The 24,757-nt window shown below is 37.6% G+C and overlaps 1 protein-coding gene across 6 annotated transcripts in view; it reads right to left on the minus strand.

Annotated features, from left to right (window-relative positions):
* OTUD4 (OTU deubiquitinase 4) overlaps window positions 1-24,757 on the minus strand; it is a 40,492-nt gene that overhangs the window by 9,735 nt on the left and 6,000 nt on the right. For 2 of the 6 annotated variants that reach the window (XM_023754737.1, XM_023754734.1), the window contains exons 3-15: window positions 24,404-24,450; window positions 23,643-23,715; window positions 21,614-21,695; window positions 19,170-19,302; window positions 15,987-16,044; window positions 15,639-15,756; window positions 15,482-15,546; window positions 12,009-12,103; window positions 10,872-10,975; window positions 10,584-10,770; window positions 3,250-3,412; window positions 601-724; window positions 241-296 (exon numbers count right to left, since the gene is read on the minus strand). In XM_023754737.1, coding sequence (XP_023610505.1) covers window positions 241-296; window positions 601-724; window positions 3,250-3,412; window positions 10,584-10,770; window positions 10,872-10,975; window positions 12,009-12,103; window positions 15,482-15,546; window positions 15,639-15,756; window positions 15,987-16,044; window positions 19,170-19,302; window positions 21,614-21,695; window positions 23,643-23,715; window positions 24,404-24,450 — 1,305 coding nt within the window. Of the gene's footprint in view, window positions 1-240; window positions 297-600; window positions 725-3,249; window positions 3,413-10,583; window positions 10,771-10,871; window positions 10,976-12,008; window positions 12,104-15,481; window positions 15,547-15,638; window positions 15,757-15,986; window positions 16,045-19,169; window positions 19,303-21,613; window positions 21,696-23,642; window positions 23,716-24,403; window positions 24,451-24,757 lie in introns of those variants that run through there. The other 4 variants (XM_023754748.1, XM_023754756.1, XM_023754744.1 and 1 more) reach the window with 4 other exon arrangements.

The following is a 24,757-nucleotide window of genomic DNA, read 5'->3' on the forward strand; positions in this document are numbered from 1 at the left end:
GAAAAGCTATTTCCCACCAATTCAGAAAGGTCATCATAATGTACCCTACAAGAAATGGTTACAATTTGTGAGTGTATTCTCCTCAAGCACTACTATCTTTTCCCCATTTTTTCTCTACTTTTCTACTTCCCTAACAGTTATCAAATGAAGTCATCATCTCCTACTGCTTCTTCCTGATATATTATTATCACAATGTTACAAGGAAAATGAAAAGATGCAATTAGTATTTAAAATATTTACCTCTGATGTGCTTGGCCCAGGTTTTTTATCCAGGTGAGTATGTCCATGACTAGAGTCTGTAACAGATCAAGATAAAAAAAAAAAAAAAAAAAAAAGAAAGAAAGCATCAGCCACTTTGAAGACAGAAAAACAAAACATAAAAATAAAGAAAGCCAAAAGTACTATTTGCATCATGTTTAGTCAGTGAAAATACAGTTTTCAGAATGATATTTATTTAAGAGGAGCGTTAGCCTGAGTCAGAACAGTGAGATATATGACATTAAACTGCTCAATGATTTTAAAATGGTTCTTTTCCCAATGGATGACTTTAAACCAGACACAGAACTCCAGTACATGCTTTCAAATGACGAAGTAACATACCTTTATCTTTTCGTTCTTCGGTATCCATTCTCCGCCTGCTTCCTTTTCTATCACTCACATATGATGATTTTCTCTGGACACATGGATTGCTACTCTGAGAAGATGACTGAATGACTGATGAGCTCTTCAAAAAAACAAAACCCAACACTTTGTGTTAAAGATTTACCCATAAATATACTCTTTGTACATCTGATTCAAAATCTCAAAATTCATAGCCATGTCTTTATACTTCCAAAAATAAGACCTAAGATTCATATTTAATTATGTCCTCTACAGTTATAGGCTTATTAATAAGTCTAAGTATTAGGCAATCAGACAGACCTTTGGCCTAAATTATTTTAACACTTCTTCGTATCCTTATTTGGGAAAGCTGCTCTGACCAAACTTTCATCTTGTAATTTATACTTTCATTATTTGCACAAATAGCAAGCACCCTTCATAGAAACCTTCAAAAACAGCTATTATAGAGCCACAGTCCTTTTGGGGGGAAAGATACTGAAGTGCAAATTAACAGATACAGTGCACTGCGACTGTTCTTCACTGAAATGCTACTGACCCTCAGCAAATCATGTAAGCTCTGCATGAGATCTAACCTTGTAATTGGTGTAACAAAGGGACTGGAGTAAGTCAGATTTTCAAGCTAAATTATCATTGAAGATCCTCTCCTGTTCTGGTACTAAGTAAATACTGCACAGAGCTGAGAAGAGGATCTTAGCCTTCTGTGACAGGAGTTTACTAGAAAACAGGATTCCAACTGCCAACTAGTAATCTAAAAATGATGAGCATGACTTCATTCTGACAATCAAAAATTTCACATTGTATTCCTACAGTACAGTAGTCATATTCTTACCATTCACTAACTGAAAAAGGACAAAAAGCTATGAATACAAGCTTAACTGATTTGTGCCTTTTTTTAAATCTAAATATTATGGGAAAATAACATGTTACATAAAGATAAATATACTTAACACACAACCCATGTCTAATTCACATATGGATGTGGGCACTTTTTCCAATAATTCCTAAGCTCCAAACCCTATGCCAGACTGAACTCTCAGTCCAGAGGAGCTGCTTTCAACCAAGCATCTCACACCTCTAAAAAGATTCCACAGAGGCCAGTGGACAGATAATTGAGTGTGAGGGACATTATTTAATGTTTTACATTGGTATACTGGGAAGCCCCTGTAACATTTCATTTTGTTTAATCTATTGTTGAGAAAAGATGTCCAACCAACATTCTGGATCACATGTCATTTAGTACCACTTTCCAGTACTTAAAAGACCATGGTTTCCAGTGTCCCAAACTGAATCACATTTCCCTATCCTGCCAATGAACCCTCTTCACAGACCACTGACTTCACTCTACATGAGAACTGTTTTCCCTTCTGACTCCACCAAAATAATTAAGAAACCTAAAGAGCCCTACCTGGTTTGGCTCAGTGGATAGAGCCTTGGCCCGTGGACTGTAGGGTCTCAGTTCAATACTGGTCAAGGACACATGCCCAGGTTGCAAGCTCGATCCCCATTAGGGGGCGTGCAGGAGGCAGCCGATTAATGATTCCCTTTCATCACTGATGTCTCTCTCTCCCTCCCCCTTCCCCTCTGAAATCAATAAAAATATATTTAAAAAAAGAAAAAAAAGAAAAAGAAACCTAAAGATAGAGACCATCTCTTTCATCAGAGAAGCATCCATCACAGCCCAGTGTCAGACACAGAGTAAGGGCAAAGACACCAGATTCCATGTACTTCCACCTCCAACAGCAAACACTGAGCAGCTCTTACTATATATAATTTTAGGTGCTGGTGTGTTTAATAAGGAACACTGAAAAGACTTTCTGATTTTATAGATGTAGCTTAACTGAACATAGATGTTTCTTGTTACTTTGGCTAGCAACATATTTTAATTCAAAATATTAACCTAGAAATGAGCTAACCAATTTACTTGCCTCAGCTCTAACACCAACTAATATCTTTAGACTTCACATTCCTCATGAAAAGGAGGGACGATTACATTCAGTTTATTTTTATTTTTTGTTATTTAAATCCTCTCCCAATGACATTTTCTTTGATTTTTAGAAGGGAAGGGAGCGTGGGGGTGGGAGTAGAGAGAGAAAAACATCGATGTCTGAGAAACGTCAATCAGTTGTCTCCTGCACATACTCCAACCAGAGCCAGGGACCTAACCAGCAACCTAGGCATGTGCTCTGACAGGAACATGTCTTTTTGATATACGGGATGATGCCCCTACCAACTGAGCCACACCGGCCAGGGCAAGGTACCCTTCAGTTTACAAATTATTAGTCTTATAGATTAACTCCCCAAAAACTTAGCTCCAGGTGTCCCTCAGTATTACATAGGGAATTTGTACCAGGACTCCAAACAGACACCAAAATCCATGGATGCTCAAGTCCCTTATATAAAATGACCTAAAAGAATGCACACAGTTAGTCTTCCACATCCACAGATTCTGTGGTTAGTTGAATCTGCAGATGGGAAATCAGGGTAATTCAGAGGGCCAACCGTAGTTACTGAAAAAAAACCTGCATTGTAAGTGGACCCACACAGTTCAAACACATGTTGTTCAAGAGTTAACTTCTATTAAGGAGAGATTTCAAACCAATAACTTTTAAAATCTCTTTTTATACATACAGAAAGGGCTGGGAAAGCGTGTTCATCTCGGTTTTGAATCTCATAGAGTAATCGAGATTCTTCTATAGCTTGCTTCTCTCTGCGTTCTTCTGGGGAGAGGCCAAAATAATTAGATTCTCGACTGGCGTGCTCAAAATCCTCAACTCTCTCGCGATCAGGTTTTCTGTTAAATAAAACATTTTTGTCACCAAAAAAAAGACAAATGTATTGACTACCTAAAATAAAATAACCTGTTTTGTCAATACAAATATTTGACTAATTTTGCTACACAGTGACTATAGACCTTCTGGCAACCTGTAGCATCATGCACGCTACATTAACAGAATCAAGAAGATAAACTTACAATAGGGAAAGGTAGAAAAAAAAAGTGATACAGAAATAATTGAGGGGTTTTTTTTCCTTTCCATCAGAGCAGAAATGTAAGTACTGAATATATTTCTTTACCCCACATTTTAATACTTTCATAAGAATTCACTTTCAAAAGAAAGGGAAAGTTACTAGTTTAGGTCTCAAAAGCATTCTACTTCTCTAAGTAAAGGGCAACATCAAAGGAAACAACAGGACCATCCTCTGCTTTTTGATACCACCAAGGGAGATGTAAAGCTAGAAAGAAGAAATATTAAAATGTGCCAGGCTAGATACTAACCACATCTCAGTATAATTTTGGTCAAACAAGGGTGAAAAAAAATTCATGAATACAACTTAGTAGCCTATAACACATTCCTATTGATTTTGTATGACTTGTAATTACAGGCAATATGAATACTATTTCCACCATGTCTAACAGTTTCACAACAGTGTGAAATGAAAAGTCAAAACCTAAAGGAAAAATAGGTTGTCACAATCTGAACATATAATCCGAACAAAAGTGGGAAGTGATTTTTTTACATCTGAAATAAGGAACAGCCACTTTGCCCTCAGATAGTCCCACTTAAAAATCACACCCTAATTCCAACAGGGCAAATGTAACCCCAACAGTACTGGGGGGGAAAAAGCAGGGGAGCAAAATGGACCCTCATAATCTTTGACCAGTCCTTCTCAAACCCCAGTCACAGAAGACTCCAAAGAGGACTCAGCAAATGCCAGGAGTCTGGAAAGTTAACACAACCTTAAACCATGTCCATCCTGTCACCAAAACCGTACATCTTATCCTCACCCACTACAAAGAGAACCAAATCCTCCCTATTTGCACCTAACTGTAAGAAAAATATTCAGCAATGATATTACTATCATTTTCAGCATTCACATAATGCAACCACAAATAGCAACCCTGCTTGGTTTTTATTACACTTTTATTTTTTTCAAAGAAAGAGACAAATGAGAAAGAAATGAAAGGTGAGAGGTCATGAGGGATCTCATGGCTAACATTAAGATTCTATTCTGGAGGATAACAAGAAATATCGAAACCAAGATGGCGGCATAGGTAAACACTGGAGTTTGCTGCCTCGAACAACCATTTCAAAAATACAACTAAAAGACGGAACGGACATCATCCAGAACCACAGGAAGGCTGGCTGAGTGGAAATTCTACAACTAGAAGGAAAGAGAAAAGCATACCGAGACTCAGAGGAGGCGCAGTGCGGAAGTAAAATACTAAGGTGCGGAGGTGCTTGCGGAGCGGGCTGGCGGCTGAGGGCACGGTTGTCGTTTTCAATCAGGAGGGAGTCTCAGGCTCTGAGCTCCAGTTCCGTGCGAGTCTCTAGGGACCCAGACTCATACGGGAGAAGTGGGACTGTCTGGCATCGGTCAGAACCCGAGGGCAGCTTTCTCTCCCTGGGGCTTGCAGCGATTACTGGGACACTGAGAAGCAGAGCCTCTGAGGGCAAGACTGAGAGCAGCCATAATTGCTAATCCCGCCCTATTGATCCCGTGGGACCCGCCCCGCCCAAGCCCTGCAGGGAGGCTTTGGCTGGATAGCCTCAGGCAAAGGCTAGATTAGCACCTCCCTAGAGATCCAGGAGCCAGGAAGCCCAGAGGTCAGAGTGGGACCATCCAGTTTGCAGCTCCGTGGAACCATAAAGGACACACTCAGGGGGCAGACTCAGTGAGCACCAAAGCCCCATTGAAGCAAGTCTTGCCCCAGAGGGGTGTCTCCAGCACAGAAGTTCTCCCACTGCAGACACAGCTGATTCTCACAGCCAATTGGCCTGGAGTTCAATTCCTCCCAGTGATAACTACAACAATCAAGGCTTAACTACAACAAGACTGTGCACAAAGCCCACAAGGGGGTGCACCAAGAGTGTCTACCTCAGGTAATTGGGACACTTAGCACAGAAAGCCACTCTATCGACACAGCGAAGCATAAAAAATGCGGAGACAAAGAAACAGGACACAAATGACAGAAATGGAGGAAAGCAAACTGCTGGATATAGAGTTCAAAACCACACTTTTAAGGTCTTTAAAGAACTGTCTAGAAGCCACTGATAAATTTAGTAAGACCCTCGAAAAGACTGGTGAGACTGCTGATAAATGTAGTGAGAGCCTCAAGAAATCTAGTGAGACCCTCGATGTTGTGATAAAGGACCAACTAGAAATTAAGCATACACTGACTGAAATAAAGAATATTATACAGACTCCCAACAGCAGACCAGAGGATCACAAGAATCAAGTCAAAGATTTGAAATACGAAGAAGCAAAAAGCACCCAACCGGAAAAGCAAAACGAAAAAAGAATCCAAAAATACAAAGATAGTGTAAGGAGCCTCTGGGACAGCTTCAAGCGTACCAACATCCGAATTATAGGGGTGCCAGAAGAAGAGAGAGAGCAAGATATTGAAAACCTATTTGAAGAAATAATGACAGAAAACTTCCCCTACCTGGTGAAAGAAATAGACTTCCAAGTCCAGGAAGCGCATAGAATCCCAAACAAAAGGAATCCAAAGAGGACCACACCAAGACACATCATAATTAAAATGCCAAGAGCAAAAGACAAAAAGAGTATCCTAAAAGCAGCAAGAGAAAGTAAGTCAGTTACCTACAAGGGAGTACCCATACGACTGTCAGCTGATTTCTCAACAGAAACTTTGCAGGCCAGAAGGGAGTGGCAAGAAATATTCAAAGTGATGAATACCAAGAACCTACAACCAAGAGTACTTTATCCAGCAAAGCTATCATTCAGAAGTGAAGGTCAGATAAAGAGCTTCACAGATAAGAAAAAGCTAAAGGAGTTCATCACCACCAAACCAGTATTATATGAAATGCTGAAAGGTATCCTTTAAGAGGAAGAAGAAGAAAAAGGTAAAGATACAAATTATGAACAACAAATACACATCTATCAACAAGTGAATCTAAAAATCAAGTGAATAAATAATCTGATGAACAGTATGAACTGGTGATTGTAATAGAATCAGGGACATAGAAAGGGGTGTGGGGGGTGCGGGAAGAGATTGGACAATAATCATGCACCTATGGATGAGGACAGTGGGTGGGGAGTGAGGGCGGAGGGTGCGGTGGGAACTGGGTGGAGGGGAGTTATGGTGGGAAAAAAGAGGAACAACTGTAATAATCTGAATAAAGATTTAATTTAAAAAAAAGGAACAACAAAAAAAGATTCTGTTCTGTAAGTAGAATAATTCAAAACTAATGTGTTGAACATTAGAAAGATAAACTTTAATGGGCTTAAATCCAGGGGACTGTTAACTATAAAATTCTAGACTTAATTTTTTTTAAATCTTACTTTAAATATTTGATCATCAGCAGTCTCTAAATTTCTTTTAATATAATAGTAAAATCCACTCCATAGATACAGTGGAGAAGGCATACTAACTGCAAATACAAATAGGTTTCTATGTAATCAATCACAATGGCAAACATTCTCTAAAGCTTCATGTCTATGTATTACCTACTGCCTTCTGCCATCGTGTTTCATATACCAAGTAATATACAGCTAACACACAAAGCAGAAACTGATCCTAAGGCTAGAGACATTTCATATCTGTCTGATCATTCTACCAATGCCTAGGAGATAGGACTGATTCAACAGCAGAAACATACTGGATATAAATTGTTTGTGGTAAACAAAAGTATATTTCAAATTAGCCATTTAGTAGCCCATGTGTATTTTCTTTTTTAATCTTCAAGACACTGAAGAGTATAGAGTTTCCTTGTATTCAAGGGGAAAAAATGCTTCTTTTCCAGTCTGTTAAAAAAATAAAATTCATTTCTACCTATGACCTTCCTATGTTTACTTCACATTTTTAGGTTTCCAAAGTCTATATTCAAAATAAGTCAGATCTCTTAGGTACTTTGCCTGCCTTGAGTTAGATGCCACCAAATGCTAGTGGAGTCTGGTCAATATCCAAACAACAGACTTCATCCATAACTAGTTGATTAATAAGCACAAATTCTGTCTGTTGGGAGAGGGCACCCACATGGGCCGGGATTGTCCCTGCACAGAGAGGGCTACACACAACAGCAGAAGCAGGAGAGATGCATGGAACAGATTCTACCCTGGAGTCTTTGAGACAGCATGGCCCTAGTAACAACTTGAGTTCAGACTTCTAGCCTCCAGAATTTTAATCAATTTCTGCTGTTTTAGGCCACCCAGTTTGTGGTACCTTGCTACAACAGCCCCAGGAAACTAACACAGTAATAGTAACATGTCAGCCTAAGAACCTACAATTGTCTTGAAGATGTTATGTTATATAAACGATCTTTAATGAAAAAAATGTTAAGTATATCCCAAGAAAGGGAAATGCCCAAATGCCAAAAATAAAGGAACTAAAGACTAGAACTTGTCAAGCACATAAGCTGATGCTACAGCTGTTCAGATAATAGGGGAGAGAGGCACAGGTCAGTCACCTAGAAGGGCTGCAGTGCCCAGAGACATGGCCACATTTTCATGAAAACAACAGCCTCCACTTAAGACACACCTTCTCAAATAAAGCTCCTTTAAAGGGATATAAACTACTCCATGGAAGGGCAGATTAAGAAAAAAATAAAATCCATAATACAGGAAATTATGACCCTGAAGTTCACCTGTGTCTGTATATTCAGTCAGAATGCTGATAATCATTACATGAACCTCAACTTGTAGCTCCATCTGGTATTAGACACATTAACCCAAACAATACAAAGTTATTAGAACAAAGTAAACCAACCATCTTAACTGATGTAAGTTCCTATATAAAGGAAAACATCCTCACCCTCCAAGAAATTAGAAATGCCATTTGGAATTCAGTATTTAACTTATAACAAACTACCAGACAACTATTAAGTGCCAGAATAAGACCTGGCTAAGATCTCCCAAATCATTGGGGGGGAAAAATTATTCAAAAATAATGATGACTAACTCTCCAAAAATTCATCTAGAATAAAAAAAAGACCCTGAATAGCCACAGCAATCCTGAGAAAGAACAACAAAGTTGGAGGGATCACAATACCAGATATCGAGCTATATTACCAAGCAACGGTTCTCAAAACTGCCTGGTACTGGCACCAGAAAAGACATATAGACCACTGGAACAGAACAGAGAACCCAGAAAACGACCCAAGCCATTATGCTCAGTTGATATTTGACAAAGGAGGCAAGAGCATACAATGGAGTCAAGACAGTCTCTTCAATAAATGGTGCTGGGAAATTTGGTCAGATATGCCGAAACCGGTTTGGCTCAGTGGATAGAGCGTCGGCCTGCGGACTGAAGGGTCCCGGGTTCGATTCCGGTCAAGGGCATGTACCTGGGTTGCGGGCACATCCCCAGTGGGAGATGTGCAGGAGGCAGCTGATCGATGTTTCTCTCCCATCGATGTTTCTAACTATCTATCTCTCTCCCTTCCTCTCTGTAAAAAATCAATAAAATATATTTAAAAAAAAAAAAAAAAAAAGAAATTTGGTCAGATACATGCAAAAAAATGAAACTAGATCACCACCTTACACCAAACACAAAAACAAACTCAAAATGGCTAAAGGACTTAAATGTAAGATGGGAAACCATAAAAATCCTACAAGACTCCATAGGCAGCAAAATAGCAGACATATGTTGCAGCAATATCTTTACAGGCACAGCTCCTAGGGCAATGGAGACTAAGGAGAAAATAAACAAATGGGACTACATCAAAATAAAAAACTTCTGCACAGCAAACAAAACCATCAACAAAACAACAAGGAAGTCCACTGCATGGTAGAACATATTTGCCAATGACATTTCTGATAAGGGTTTAATCTCCAAAATTTACAGAGAACTCATACAACTTAACAAAAGGAAGATAACAATCCAATCAAAAAATGGGCAAAGGATCTAAATAGACACTTTTCTAAAGAGGACATACAGAAGGCCCAGAGACATATGAAAACATGCTCAAAGTCATGAATCATCCGAGAGGTGCAAATCAAAACAACAACTAGATACCATCTCACACCTGTCAGACTGGCTATCATCAACAAATCAGCCCTGGCCGGTTTGAATGTGGATAGAGTAGGCCTGTGAACGGAAAGATCTCAGGTTCAATTCCAGTCAAGGGCACATGCCTGAGTTGTGGGCTCGATCCCCAGTAGGGGACTTGAAGGAGGCAGCCGATCCATGATTCTCTGTCATTGTGAATGTTTCTCTCTCTCTCTCTCCTTCTTCATTCCTCTCTGAAATCAATAAAAAAATTAAAATTTTAAAAAATCAACAAATGACAAGTGCTGGTGAGGATGTGAAGAAAAAGGAACCCTCCTGCACTGCTGGTGGGAATGCAGACTGGTGCAGCCACTATGGAAGACAGTATGGAGTTTCCTCAACAAGATAAAAATGGAACTCCCATTTGACCCAGTAATCCCACTTCTAAGACTATAGCCCAAGAAACCAGACACACCAATCAGAAAGGATATATGCACCCCTATGTTCATAGCAGCACAATTCACCATAGCTAAGATCTGGAAACAGCCTAAGTGCCCATCAGCAGATGAGTAGATGAAAAAACTGTGGTACATCTACACAATGGAATACTATACCGCTATAAAAAAGAAGGAACTTTTACCATTTGCAACAGCATGGATGGAACCAGAGAGCATTATGCCAAGCAAAATAAGTCAGTCAGAGAAAGATAAATATCACATCACCTCACTCATATGTGGAATATAATGATCAACATCATTTGATTAACAAGAAAAGATCCAGAGACAAATGGGGGCGGGGGGGGTCAATTGGGGAAAAGGGAGACACATGTAAAACTTTAGACAAAAAATAAATAAAAAAATAAAGATGACTTACTCTGCAAAGTTACTTTATTTCTTTAAAGAGAACTATGAAGAACTGAAATCCTCACATAGTATTTTATCAACAATACTTTTAATATTATTCTATAACTAAAAGCATGAAATGTGGCAAATAAAATAAAATGCCCCTCCCTTACCTTATGATCTGTGAAGGTGTCCTGCTAAGATTCTTGTGCTCACTAGAGGGTTTCTGAGACGGTGATCCTGCAGAATGACTAGAGAATGCATGCTGTCTTACTCCCGAAGGGTGCTGGAGTCGAGGAGGTAGTGCTGATGGAGCTTTTACTGTCTTGCTTGAATTCTTTGGCCCTCTATAATCTGCATCTGTGACAAGAATCCAAAAATACCTCATAATTTCCTATGATCAACAATGCCATGTATCTTTACCCCTCCCCCCAAAAAAGAATAACTTGATGTGCTCTTACCAGAATGGAAATTTTGTCCAGAAGGGGTAGGTTTTTTTATCTTCTTCCCTGACACTGTGTTCCAGCTTTCTGAGGGAGGTGGTTTGAGGGTCTTCGGTGAGTGCCTTCAAAAGAGAGGAAAAGACATGTAATAATTTAAAATGCTAATAGTAACAATATCTACTTAAGTATTCAGCATAGCTATTTTATTTGTAACTTACATAAAAATTTCCAGCTTTAGTTCTTATATTAAAAATAAAGTACAAACAAAGCCATTTAGCAACCCAGATGTAATTCTAATAAATAAAAGAGAACATAAATCAAAAACATGTTTTCAAACCCAAAAATACCAGAAGACTAAAAGGCCTTAAATCACAATCGAAGCAAAAGATTTGAGGAATGACTGCTATTTGTTAGACGTGATAATGGTACTGTCATTCAGGTGGGGAGAGGCAGGAGCCCTTACTGTGCTAGAGACACATAAAAGTACCTACATGTCTATGAGAAATGGTATAACATCTGGATTTTTTGAATTATTCCAATTCCATTTCTAAAAAGGGTTAGGGAAAATAGATTAGAAAAGACTGCTAAATGCTGTTAACTGATGAACCAGGATGATGGTATATTAGAGTTCACTGCCCTATGCTCCTGACATTTATGTATGATTGAAGTTTTCCGTAGTAAAGTTTAGGTCTGACTTACTATCTTTATCTCTAATAAGGGCAGCAGCAACTAAAATAAAAGGTATTCTAAAGTAACATTGTAAATCTACCATAAAATTTTACTCCGTCTGACATTTATTTAAAATTAATTACATGCAATGCAGTACCAAATAATATTAGGAATGAATATGATCTCTGTCCTCCAAAGCTCCCACTTTATAGTTATAAAAAAGTCAATTTCCCAAACTGCCTTTGTGAAGAATGGCAAATTTTAAACCGTAACGGGCAAAATGAGTTTTCTTTTTATTTAAACTATATCATCATGCAAAACACTGAATTTAAACTCTATTTTTCAAAAGCTCTAAACAAATATTTCTACACATAGGCAACACCTTTAAGTGAATTTGAAAATGCACAAAGCCATTTTGAAATGCTCATGATTACATTAGGCAAGTTGAAAAGACAGTAAATGCCTTAGTTGAAGAGCAGTACATACTTCCTTCCAACTTCTTCAACCAAAACTGGTCCGTTCTCAGAATGAACCCCTTGAAGGTCTGCATTAGAAAATTTTCCATTGTGATCCAACCTAACCTGTTGAACAATTCCAGAAAGATCAGTCATCTGCTTCCTTGCATTAATGATCAGTTTTTAAAATTTATTGTTTCCAATTAAAGAGAAAATGAAATGTATATTGTTAAACACAAAACTAATTTCAAAACAGTATACAATAATATGTTTCTCTGTGTTTACCCTTCCAAAATTGTTCTAAATTAGTATCCTAAATAGTTCAAGAAGTAGTAGCAACATCTATTAAGGCTCCTAACAAGAGAGGCATCTTGTCCTGGTCCTGAAGTCAGGACTGTGGCACAACACAACCAGGATTCCAGGCCTGGCATTTCTACTTACCAGCAATATGACCTTGGGCAAGTTACTTCTCATACTTCAGTGTCTTCATATGCAAAATAAGACTAATAATAGTACCAAAGTCATAGGACTCATGGAGATGGAATGAGGTATGTATCATATACATGAAGAACGCGACAGTATTATTATAATTACTATGTGTAACTGTGACCTTTCTCCTCCCTAAAAATAGAACTGTTATCTGTTTTCTAACATGGTATTTTCCAAGAGTAAACTGTGATAGGAGAGTAAGCCCTGAGGTGTTTCTATAGTCAAACAATACACAATGAATAGGGCATCTGGCATGACTACACCAGGAGCACTAAGAGCCCACCCGTGTTGCATGGCTTTGAGTACCCTCGTACTTTTATTAGTAGACAAAGTCCTCGAACTGAGGTTTCATTCTTCACAGATCAAAATAGGACACTTTGCCTTCCTCTCTTTGAGTTTAACAATCAAAAATATTTTTCCGAAGTTTTTTATCAAAAGTTAAAACGGTATCTTACATGCTCACTTGAGTAAACAAGTCATCTTTGACTCCTAGCAGTTTACACAATAAAGTTTCAATTAAATTTTATCCAAGTTAAAGTTAAGTAGTAGAATTAGAAACAAAATACTCTAAAATAGAAAAAATTAAAACAAGTATCTGCTTTATCATCTACCTTATTAATGGCATCTACCAAAAGCAACTGCAACCTCAAAGAAGATATGCATGATTTGAAATAATGAGTAACAAAACTTTAGTGATGCAGCGTAAGACAAGCAATCTTCTCTTCTCTGTTGAGGGGTGGGGAAGAAGGGGAACCCTAAGCCTTGGTTTTATTCTTCTCTTTTGTTCCCTTCAAAGATTTCACAATTCTGTTCTATAATTATAGCACAATTCTGACAATCCCATAAGGAAGAACCTAAATGAATTACATCCTCTTCTTCCTTTCAAATACCCCAGAACCAGAACACTATGAAAAGTGCTCAAAAGTGTACAGATATAATCCTGGTCAATCAAATATTTTTCACAAACCACTTTATAACAAAGGAAATTAGTGTTTCCCCCACAAGTCAAGGAGAAATGTTTGTCAAGGGCTATTATAAGGTAGTTTTGAAAAGGCAAACACTTTTTTCCTTTTAATCCTTACCTGAGGATATGTTTTTATTGATTTCAGAGAAAGAAAAGAAGGGGGTCAGGGAAGGAGGGAGGCAGGGAGGGAAGGAGAGAGAAACATCAATGTGAGAGAGAAACATTGATTGTTGACTCCCATACATGCCCCGACTAGGGATCAAACCCGCAACCTAGGTATGTGACCTGACCGGGAATCAAACCCCAAACCTTTTGGTGTACAGGATATCGCTCCAACCAACTGAGCCACCTGGCCAGGGCAAAAGGCAACACTTTTTGATGGAAGCCATTTTGATGAAAATTATCTTCCAATTAATTTTTGTGTACATGGATTGCTTTTATTTTGGAAATAGTCCATTTTTATCATAAACAACAGAAAAGGGAACCTTTGGAAATTACCTTTTCCAGAGTTTCTCTAACCTTGGCATTTTTGACACTTTGGACCAGATAATTCTTTGCCATGGGGAGTGAGAAAGGGTGTCCTGTACACTGTAGGATATTTGGTAGCATCCCTGGCCTTTACCCACTAGATGTGAGTAGCATCTTCCCAGTTAGGAAACAAAAAAATATCTGCAGGCATTGCTCAGCAGGGAGCAGGGGTGCAAAAACACTCCAAGTTAAGAAACACTAATGTGTCCTGGCCGGTGTTTCTCAACCTTCCTAATGCCTCGACCCTTTAATACAGTTCCTCATGTTGTGGTGACTCCCAACCATAAAATTATTTTTGTTGCTACTTCATAACTAATTTTGCTACTGTTATGAATCGTAATGTAAATATCTGATATGCAGGATGTATTTTCATTGTTACAAATTGAACATAATTAAAGCATAGTGATTAATTACAAAAACAATATGTAATTATATATGTGTTTTCTGATGGTCTAGGCGACCCCTGTGAAAGGGTCGTTCAACCCCCAAAGGGGTCTCGACCCACAGGTTGAGAACCGCTGTGTTAGAGCATCGCCCTGCACACCAAAGGGTCTCGGATTCGATTCTCAGTCAAGGGCATGTACCTGGTTTGCAGGTTCACTCCCCACTCCGTCAGGGCACATTCGGGAAGCAATCGATGTGTCTTTCTCACATTGATGTGTGTCTGTCTCTCCCTCTCTTTCCCCCCTCTTCCCTCCCTTCTACGCTCTCTCTAAAAAGCAAGGGAAAAAATATCCTCCGGTGAGGATTAAGCAAAAATAAACTGATCTAATCCAACTTTCCCCTTTAATAATCTGCTACTTAAATCCAGAGCAATAGTTTATTCAAAGTAAATGAAAATCTCTTCTTATTGTCAGTCCACTTTACTTTCTTAATTCAACCGAAAAACATTATGTACCACCTGGCTGGCTTGGCTCAGTGAGAGCATCAACCTATGAACCAGGAGATCATGGTTTGATTCCCAGTCAGGGTACATGCCTAGGTTTCGGGCTCAATCTCCCCAGATTGGGGCGTACAGGAGGCAGCCAATCAATGATTCTCTCTCATCATTGATGTTTCTCTCTCTCTCTCCCTCTCCCTTCCTCTCTGAAATCAATAAAAAGATATATGTTGTTTTTTTTTTAGAAAAACATTATGTACCTCTCAATTTTCCAGGATAATTCTTATAAGCAAAACAAACTGACCTATAATATCAAGCTTGAACAAATTATAAAATATTTTCCAACTGTAATGAAAATATCTAAAAATCTAAAATGTTACTGTAACTTCTTTGAAGCAAGCAATATCAAAAATTAGATTATTTTTTTAAAGATCATGTGACAGGATGCCAGGGTTTTAGATACATACAATTTTGGTAATGTATTCAAATGAATCAAAATGCTAAATATTTAAAACCATGAAAATGTATACATGAAAAAATATATTCTAAAATTCCAAATTAACAACACATTCAAACTTATCTGTTTACTCGGTTCCTATTATAAGATGTCAGGTAAGATCTTTTCTTCTATATAATCACTTACTTGGCATTTATCCCCAACTTCATACTGTAAGCCAGCAGCAATGGAATAATCACGTTTCTGTTGAGCTGTAAATAATATCAGAATAATATCAAGTTGACTTAATTATTTTCAAGTGCCACAAAACAAATTTATGGAAAATGCAGATTTTTAAACTCACCTTGTTTAGACTTGAGCCAAATTTCATATTCCACATTTCTATAAACCGCTGGATTGAGTGACTTAAGAACCTTTCTAGACAAAGGAAGGCTTTGGGAGTTCCCATTGTTTTTCAGGTGCTAAACAAAACAAACAAAGTCAGGATTAAAAAAATAAAACATTTTTGTTTGACATATGTATAAGAATAAAATCAAAAGAAAACTTCAAAAATTACTAAGTTGCTGAAAAATGTACTAGTAGATACACCTGACTCTATTGAAAATGTACCAGAAGAGATTAAAAATATTAAGACTACACTTTTATAAGCTCTTATATTGAAGAACAAGTTAAGACCTTTAGAAAAAAATACCTGATCACTTGACAGAGCTTTAAATCCATTTACATCATTAGCGGTGGTAGTTTTTCTCCTATAAAGGAAAAAACATAACCATAATTAGTACAAAATGTGTTCACATGCAATTAATTTATTCTAACGTCACATAAAAATATCAGAAGTCAGAGTTATATTCCACAAAGTCAAAGCTATCTTCCAATGAGCCTTTACAAATTTTAATAAAATGTACAAGTGGCACTGACCAGTTTGGCTCAGTGGATAGAACGTCGGCCTGTGGACTAAAACAGCGGTAGCCAACCTTTTGGACCTCACAGACCACCAGCGGTCCCCAGACCACTGGTTGGCGACTGCTGGACTAAAAGGTCCTGGGTTCAATTCCAGTCAAGGGCACGTATCTTGGTTACAGGCTTGAGCCTGGCCCTGGTGAGGGTGCACACGGAAGGCAACCTATCTATGTGTCTCTCTCAAATGGATGTTTCTCTCTCTGTCTCTCCCCTTCCCTTCCACTCTCTCTAAAATCAATGAAAAAATATCCTTGGGTGAGGATTAAAAAATATACAAAAAATAAAGTGTGCGTGTGTGTGTGTGTGTGTGACTTATAAAATATAATTCAAAGACTTTTATCAGTAGTTCTTACTGGCTCAATAAAACAAACAGAAATAAACTGAAATTCAGGTAAGTAGAATAACTGGGTTTATAAAACATTCAATGTAGAAAAATTTCCTTTCAATACATAGATGATGATCCATTAAACAAAATATTCCACTACAAAAAGATGTACAATCTAGTGATAATGAATGCAAACCATATTCAGTATGCGAATGCTAATAAATGCTATTGGGGATGTTAGGAAAAAAATATAGTGTTGAGCCATAGGCTCAAATAATAAAAAGTGGGATGAGGAAAGAACTTGTTGAGATGGCTTTCTGAATAAGTAATTAAAGGTAACGAGATAGCAAACCATATGTCTATTCAGTATTCCAGGCAGAAAAAAACAGAAATCAAGTGCAAAGACCCTGGTGTGGACAGGACAAGGGCTGGCAAGGCTGAAACAGAGTGATGGCAAGTAGAGTGGGAGAAGAGGTGAGGAGCCACCCATACTCCTCTGTCCAACACTCCTTCATAAATCAATTTCTAGTCTTTGGGACAATTTCCCAAGTCTGTACCCTTAAATGCAGCAATCTTTAAGAGACTCCAAGTAGCTAGTGTCTAGATTTTAAAAAGCACCCATAATTTCCAGTACTTCAGCACTGTGAATGCGAAAAGAATCCAGGCACAAGAGTATAACATCCCTAGTCTTTCCTCCTTGCTATCACACTATGCCTAGCTATTGTGCCATGATTATGTAGCATTCTTCCCTACTTGAAGCCTTGTCTTCCCTAAGCCAGATATGACACAAGAAATCTGTAATAATGCAAAAAGTTAACGAGAAAGGCTCCCATGTTCCAAGAGCTACAATAGTAAAGTATAAAAAGAAAAACAGCATTATAATGAGCACACCTTCCCTAATTAACTTTCTCCTATGTTCAATGACATGTCTTAATCAGAGTGGTGCTGGAGAAGACCATGGAGTAAAATTTTTACCTATGCAAAGTTAGTCCATTCTAGCATTAAACTTATAAAGGCAATCCCAGATTCTAACCTAACTGTTCATTTCTTTCTTATAAAGAAATGGCAGACAATTTTTCAATCAGGATCAGAAAAATTTAAGAAATGCCTTGAATTACAGATAAAGAGATAATTAAGTACTTAATAAAGAATTAGATATCAATTTTCATTTCTTTCTCTAGTTTCACAGTATGTAACACCAAGTAGGAGACTTTCCTATTTAAGATACAACAGCAATAATAGTTTAACTTCATTAGGATTGGAATATGATTAGTTGCTATAAAATATTGTATATAATAAAACCCTAATATGCAAATCAACCGAACGGCGGAATGACCAGTCGCTTTGACGTGCACTGACCACCAGAGGCCAGATGCTCAATGCAGGAGCTGCCCCTGGTGAGGGCCAATGAGCGGGCGGCGCCAGGCCGCCAGCCAAGGCAGGTGCCAGTGGGGGCCCCCCGATCGCCCCACCCACAGGTCGACCCACATATTGGCCCTGATCGTCAGCCTGACCTAGGGACCCTACTCATGCACGAATTTTGTGCACTGGGTCTCTAGTATTCTTATTATTGATAAAAACGAATATGTTGGACACTATATTTAGGAACTAGCTTATGCACTTTATGTGTTATCTCATTTAATTATTATAAACTGGAGGCCCAATGCACGAAATTCGTGCATAGGTAGGGTCCCTAGGCCTGGTTGGTGATAAGGGCGACTGTGGGGCGACTGGCGGGGCAATTAGGGGACCCCGCTGGCACCCACCTTGGCTGGCCTGGGGCCTGCAGGCAGCTTCTGCGTTAAGCATCTGCCCCCTGGTGGTCAGTGTACATCATAGCCACCGGTCATTCTGCCATTCGATCTATTTGCATATTAGGCTTTTATTATATAGGAGGATTCTGCCCTTTGAGGAACTACTAATATATCTCATTTTACAGATGCAGAATTGAGGCTTCTTAGTGAATTTAAGTAATTTTCCCCAAGTCTAGTAAGTTGGCAGGAAGCCAGTATTGAAACCAGGTTTGGAAGTATACAGCCCAAGCTCTTATCCACTAGTTTATACGTCCTGTGTGGGGGGAAAAAATATCATAGACTCAAAGTTAAAAAGTGCTTATTCACAACCTAAACAGAAGCATTATCCAGAGCTGTTCCCACACTATACCCTAATTTGGGATTTTTATTATCTAAAAAGAAAAAGAGGTGGCATTATTTAAGAAAACAATAAAAGAAAGTCAAGGAAATCAAAATGGCCATTCTTTTAGCACTGAATCCTTAAACAATTGACAGCTTAACCTTAAAATTTTATAATACCACAGATATAGGTAGACCAAATCTATTCCATATATACACATCCAGATTACATAGAATTAGATGCTTTCCAACCCAAAACAAGTTTTTAAAAGTAACAGTTCCTTAGTAGAAATGAGGTAAAATTAGTGGCAGAGACAAAGAACCTTCTACTGCAGATTGGTATATTTTAGGAATACCGTAATATTTCAATTTCAGGGAACTCCTTGCAGAATCATTTACTGAACTGTTTCTTTGTACGGCACTATAAAGATATCTTGGAATTTAAATTCATTCTTACCTGCAACTATCATCCTCTGAATCTGATATTTCACTGTGGCTTTCACCAGCTACTTCAGCAGTGTTGAGTCCCATCAAGATTTTACTAACATCAGTTTTAAATACCTTCTCATACAGTAATTCATAAAGGAGAGCTGCAATTAACAAGAGATATGTTCTGCAACATTAACTAATTTTATGTTCTAACATAAAATTGAGTATCTACTGCCCAGGCTTCTAAAATCATAACTGGACACCTGCAACATCTATGGTCAAATTTAATCAGAAAGTTGCCTACATAGAGAGCAACCAGAATTTGTGTGTAATTAGTTTAAAATCATTACATAAGATAACTGTCATTTTTAAAAATATCAACACAAAAAGGTATCACAACTTTGAAACAAGTATGATGACAATAAAAGATAAACATGCATATTGAGCAATTATTACACTTCATGTGTTAAGCCTTTACATTATCTGCATATTTAATCCCAGCACAGTGGTATAATTATTCTAATTGTACAGATGAGGAAACTGAGAATTATAGATGGCATACAACATCCCCAACCTTAAGAGGCTTGGATAGAAAACATTAAGAAACATTAAGACTGCTTGCCCTAGACAGTTTGGCTCAGTGGAAAGAGCATCGGCCCATGGACTAAAGGGTCCTGGGTTCGATTCCGGTCAAGGGCATGTACATACCTGGGTTGCAGGCTCGATCCCCAGACCCAGTTGGGGAGTGGGGACCGTGTGGAAGGCAACCAATTGATGTGTCTCTCTCACATCGATGTTTCTCTCTGTGTCTCCCCCTTCCTTCCACTCTCTCTAAAAATCAATGGAAAAATATCCTCAGGTGAGGATTAATAAACAAAACAACAAAAAATTTAAAAAAAAAAAAAAAAAGACTGCTAGGAAGAAGATAACTTTCCATAAGGGACTAAAAAGAGACTGTTATAAAATGTATTCTCAGCCCAGCCAATATGGCTCAGGGATTGAGCATCAACCTATGAACCTATGACTGAACTATGGTTCGATTCCAAGTCAGGGCACATGCCTGGGTTATGGGCTCGATTCCCAATAGGAGGTGTGCAGGAGGCAGCCAATCAATGATTCTTTCTCATCATTGATGTTTCCATCTCTCTCTCCCTTTCTCTTTCTCTCTGAAATAAAAATATTTTAAATGTATTCTCAGCAGCCAATGAAGAAGCATATTTAGACAACGTTTTACTTAAAAAAACACACACAGAAAACATGAAAATATATATTACCAAATATTCTCAATTGGTTTTACTACAGTGATTCTTATGGAAACAAGAGTACACTAAGAATTCATCAACAATAAGTTTCCTAAGAGACTTCCTTCTAGCAAACCATCTTTCTTCTACACCTTATATCATCCAACCCACAGGCACTGAGAAATATAGGAAAGGAATCTCCATGAGCTATCCTTCCCAAAGCTGACATGTCCAGATTTTGACTAGCTGGAAAAAAAAGGACACAGCCCAGGATAGTCAGCTAGACTTTCATACCTCAAAACAGATCAATTAATTTTAAAAATTTACATTACATATTATCTTTACTGATCACCACTAGCTTAAGAACAGGGGACTCCTGGCCTGAGTGCTCAGTGGTTAGAGCATCAGCCTGCAGACAGAAGGATCTTGAGTTCGATTCCCAGTCAAGGGCACGTACCTGGGTTGCAGCTTCGATCCCAGGCCCAGGCTCATGAGGGAGGCAACCAATCGATGTTTTTTTCACATCAATGTTTCTCTCTCTTTCTCTCTCTCCCTCCTTCCCTTTCACTCTCTCAACCTCCTGTGGGAATTTCAAATAAAAAAACTGAGGAAAAAGCTGTTGTATGACCAGCACTACTGTTTTGTATGAGTGATGTGCATTTAGAACAGACAAAGGAAGGAACTAATAGAGCAGTAATTCTCAATTGGGAAGGAAGTGTATCCTTCCAGGAAATATGTGGCAAAATCTAGTGACATTTTTGGTTGTCACAATGGGAGATCTACACAGTAGATGCTAGGTATACTACTAAATATCCTACAATGTACAGAACAGCCCCCACAACAAGATTTACCTGGCCCAAAATGTCAATAGTGTCAAGGTTGAGAAACCCTGCTCTAGAGCCAAATATAATCAAATGTTTGATTTGCTCGGTCATGTAAATTTTCAAGCCATACACTACCCAGCTTTGAAAACACATACAAATCCTTATTATTGAACTTAATTACTGCAGGAAATAAATAACTTCGTATTTATAAGTCAAACTCTAGCTACTAGATCTTTTTTCCTATTGAAAGAAGTTTTTAATACAATATTAATATTTTTGGTAACCTAAGGTTTTTAGAAATATCTTTTTATACAACAAAACAGAGTATATTTGCCCTGACTTGTGTGCATTAAGACTGTATATCTTAGGAATATAATTTCCTATACAAACACAAGGGTGAAACTTACACTGACACATAGCAGAGCTCTCTTTATACTTAATGGGATAGACAATATCATAATGATTTCCATTTGAAAAACACAGTAATACCTGAAAGGGAAAAATAAAAGACACCTTTCAGCACTTCATATTTGGTATTTACATAGCAACTTACTATCTTCAATATCTCTCAATCACTAGTAAATAATTTTTAAACAGAAAGTGAATATTTTAGAAGCAATCTAAAGCTCCAATGTAGTCAACTATGGTAAATTCACATGCAGAAATGTTAAACAGCTATTAAATCAAAAAGTTCTTAATGACTTGGGGAATGCTTATGGGATAAAATATAAATACATTGCCCTAGGTTTGGCTCAGTGGATAGAGCGTTGGCCTACAGACTGAAGGGTCCCAGGTTCGATTCTAGTCAAGGGCACATGCCCAGGTTGTGGGGTCGATCCCCAGTAGGGGGCGTGCAGGAGGCAGCCAATCAATGATTCTGTCTCATCACTGATGTTTCTCTCTCTCTCTCCCTTCTCCCTTAGTATCTGAAATCAATAAAAATACATATATATAAAAAAATAACAGCATGATTTCAGCTACTAAAGAACAAGATGTAAGAGACCGTAAGAAAATATTCCAAAATTTTATTAATACTTACCTCTAAGAGGCATAATCAAAAGTAAAAATTTTTCTGCTTCTTTACAGTTAAAGTACAGTTAACCCTTGAACAATGTGAGGGTTAGAGGTGCCAACTCCTATGCAGTCGAAAATCCAAATATAACTTCTGAATCCCCCAAAACTTATCTACAGTCCTCCCTAGGTATCTGCAGGGTACTGGTTCCAGGACACACAAACCGCCATACCATAATCCACAAATAGTCAAGTCCCTTATATCAAAAGGTGTAGAACAGCGGTTCTCAACCTGTGGGTCGCGACCCCTTTGGGGGTCGAACAACCCTTTCACAGGGGTCGCCTAAGACCATCAGAAAACATATATATAATTACAAACTGTTTTTGTGATTAATCACTATGCTTTAATTATGTTCAATTTGTAACAATGAAATTGGGGGTCACCACAACATGAGGAACTGTATTAAAGGGTCGCGGCATTAGGAAGGTTGAGAACCACTGGTATAGAACAATGCATACAATTGGCCTTCCCCATCTGCAGATTCCCAACCTCTAACCTCAAATCAGAAAATACTGTTCTCAATCTGCTGTTGATTGAATCCAGACACCTTGGGATGCAGAAGACAGACTATATATTCATTGAAAAAAATCCACATATAAGTGAACTCAGGTAGTTCAAACTCATGTTGGTAAAAAAATCAACTGTACTTTCTAAATAGTTAATTACTTATTCAAAGAGAAATGCACACTGATTTTATTTAGATTATATCATATTCTAATAAGTATACTGGAAAAGGCCAGATCCAGAGACAAGCATGTTAGGAACCCCTAAGCCCTTATTAAGGTAGTATTTCACTCAATTGCCCTCCTCCTTACCACCATTAGCTTGGTGACAGATACTTCAACTGGCCTGGATGACTCCAAAACAAGTAATTAAAACAAAGTTTTCTTATAATGAATCAGCTGGGGTTTTTTCCTTTCTAGACTACATATTTTTCCAGTTGTTTCTGCTTTGAACAGATAATAAATAGCACCTTAGCCAGCAAATTATCTTTATAATGGGAAATATATCACGATTACCAAAGTATTTCTGGATGCAATGGAAGAACCTATTTTTACAAGTTATTTTACTATTTAATGTTTATATTGACACAAAAGAGTAATAGTCTAGTTAATCATATACACTAGTATCTCAACTTTTTTTCCTCTAGTGATAGGGTTCAACATGGTGAATTGTCAGGAAAAACTAATACAAAATAATACGGCTCAATGATGATTAACAGGAATTACACTGTATCAACTCAGTATCAGCCTTCAGGCACAAATATTTCCAAAAACCACTTTAAAATTATAGCTTAGGAGGTCAAGGTGGCAACTGAGTAGTTCTTTCACTTAAAGCTCTAAAAACACTGAAAAAATTCTTACCTTTTCAGGAAAATTATTTTCAGTTACTTGTGAAGGAGAAACATTTGGTTCCCGATAAATTACAAAATCTTTCCTGAAAATAACATTTTTAGAAATTACTTCTGATGGAATATATCCTATAAATTGAGATATATCATTCATTCATTCAAAAGCCTAATTTATGCAAAGTAATGATTTGTTTAGGCACTGAAGATATAGCAGTAAATATAAGATAGTAATGGAATACTAAGTTGTAAAATACCTATATAAAAGCATCTTTTCAAAAAAATAAAATTTCAAATATAGCTTGTATATGTGTGACTTCATATATAATTCTTAAAGGAAACCTCAAAACCATAGAAGTTGTGAAGAGGAAATGTACAAAGACATTTTGAAAAGAAAATATAAAGCGTTCACCTGCTCCTCTACTAGGCAATAGTAGTAAAATTGATAACTGACAGAGGTGTTTTGCCTCTGTTCTAGTGGCTCTTCAGTGCTACTGGCCTTGAGAAAGTAGGAAATCATTTCTCTGTAAGGTTGATAAATGATAACGTTCAGAGGTCTGGAAAATTTTCTGTACTCCTTTCCAAAAATATCTTGAAAATTAAAATTTCTAAACATTGATATATCTAAATGTCAAAACCTAATTCATACAATAAAAAAAACTTAGAAAAGATGCTCACAACCAAGAATAAAATCACTATTTTAACAATTTTAGTATAATGTAATATATTAATTTTCCAATGACTTTATTTTTGTTGAATTATATTATTAGTGCTTACCTGTACATAAGAGAAAGGGCACTTATTTCCACCTGTCCAACCCATTCCTGTATTAAAGAAAAAAAATGGCCCTTAAATGTCTCAGACTTTTTTACAATATATTTCTAAACCAGCGATTTTCAACAAATGTGCTACAATACCTGACTGTTTAGTCAGGGGCACTGACCTCTTTTCCCTTAGACTGTCAAATTAAAAAATGACAACAATAACCATCAGGTGTAAATGAATCAAAATTATACCTATTTTTTCTGTCAGATTAGTAAAAAATATATTTTTGGTGTGCCGCAGATTTTGAGTAATTAGTTTATGTGTCATGAGATGAAAAAGGTTGAAAATCGCTGCTTTAAACAACAT

Source organism: Myotis lucifugus, unplaced genomic scaffold, assembly GCF_000147115.1.
Source record: "Myotis lucifugus unplaced genomic scaffold, Myoluc2.0 scaffold_1, whole genome shotgun sequence".
Classification (NCBI taxonomy): Eukaryota; Metazoa; Chordata; class Mammalia; order Chiroptera; family Vespertilionidae; genus Myotis; species Myotis lucifugus.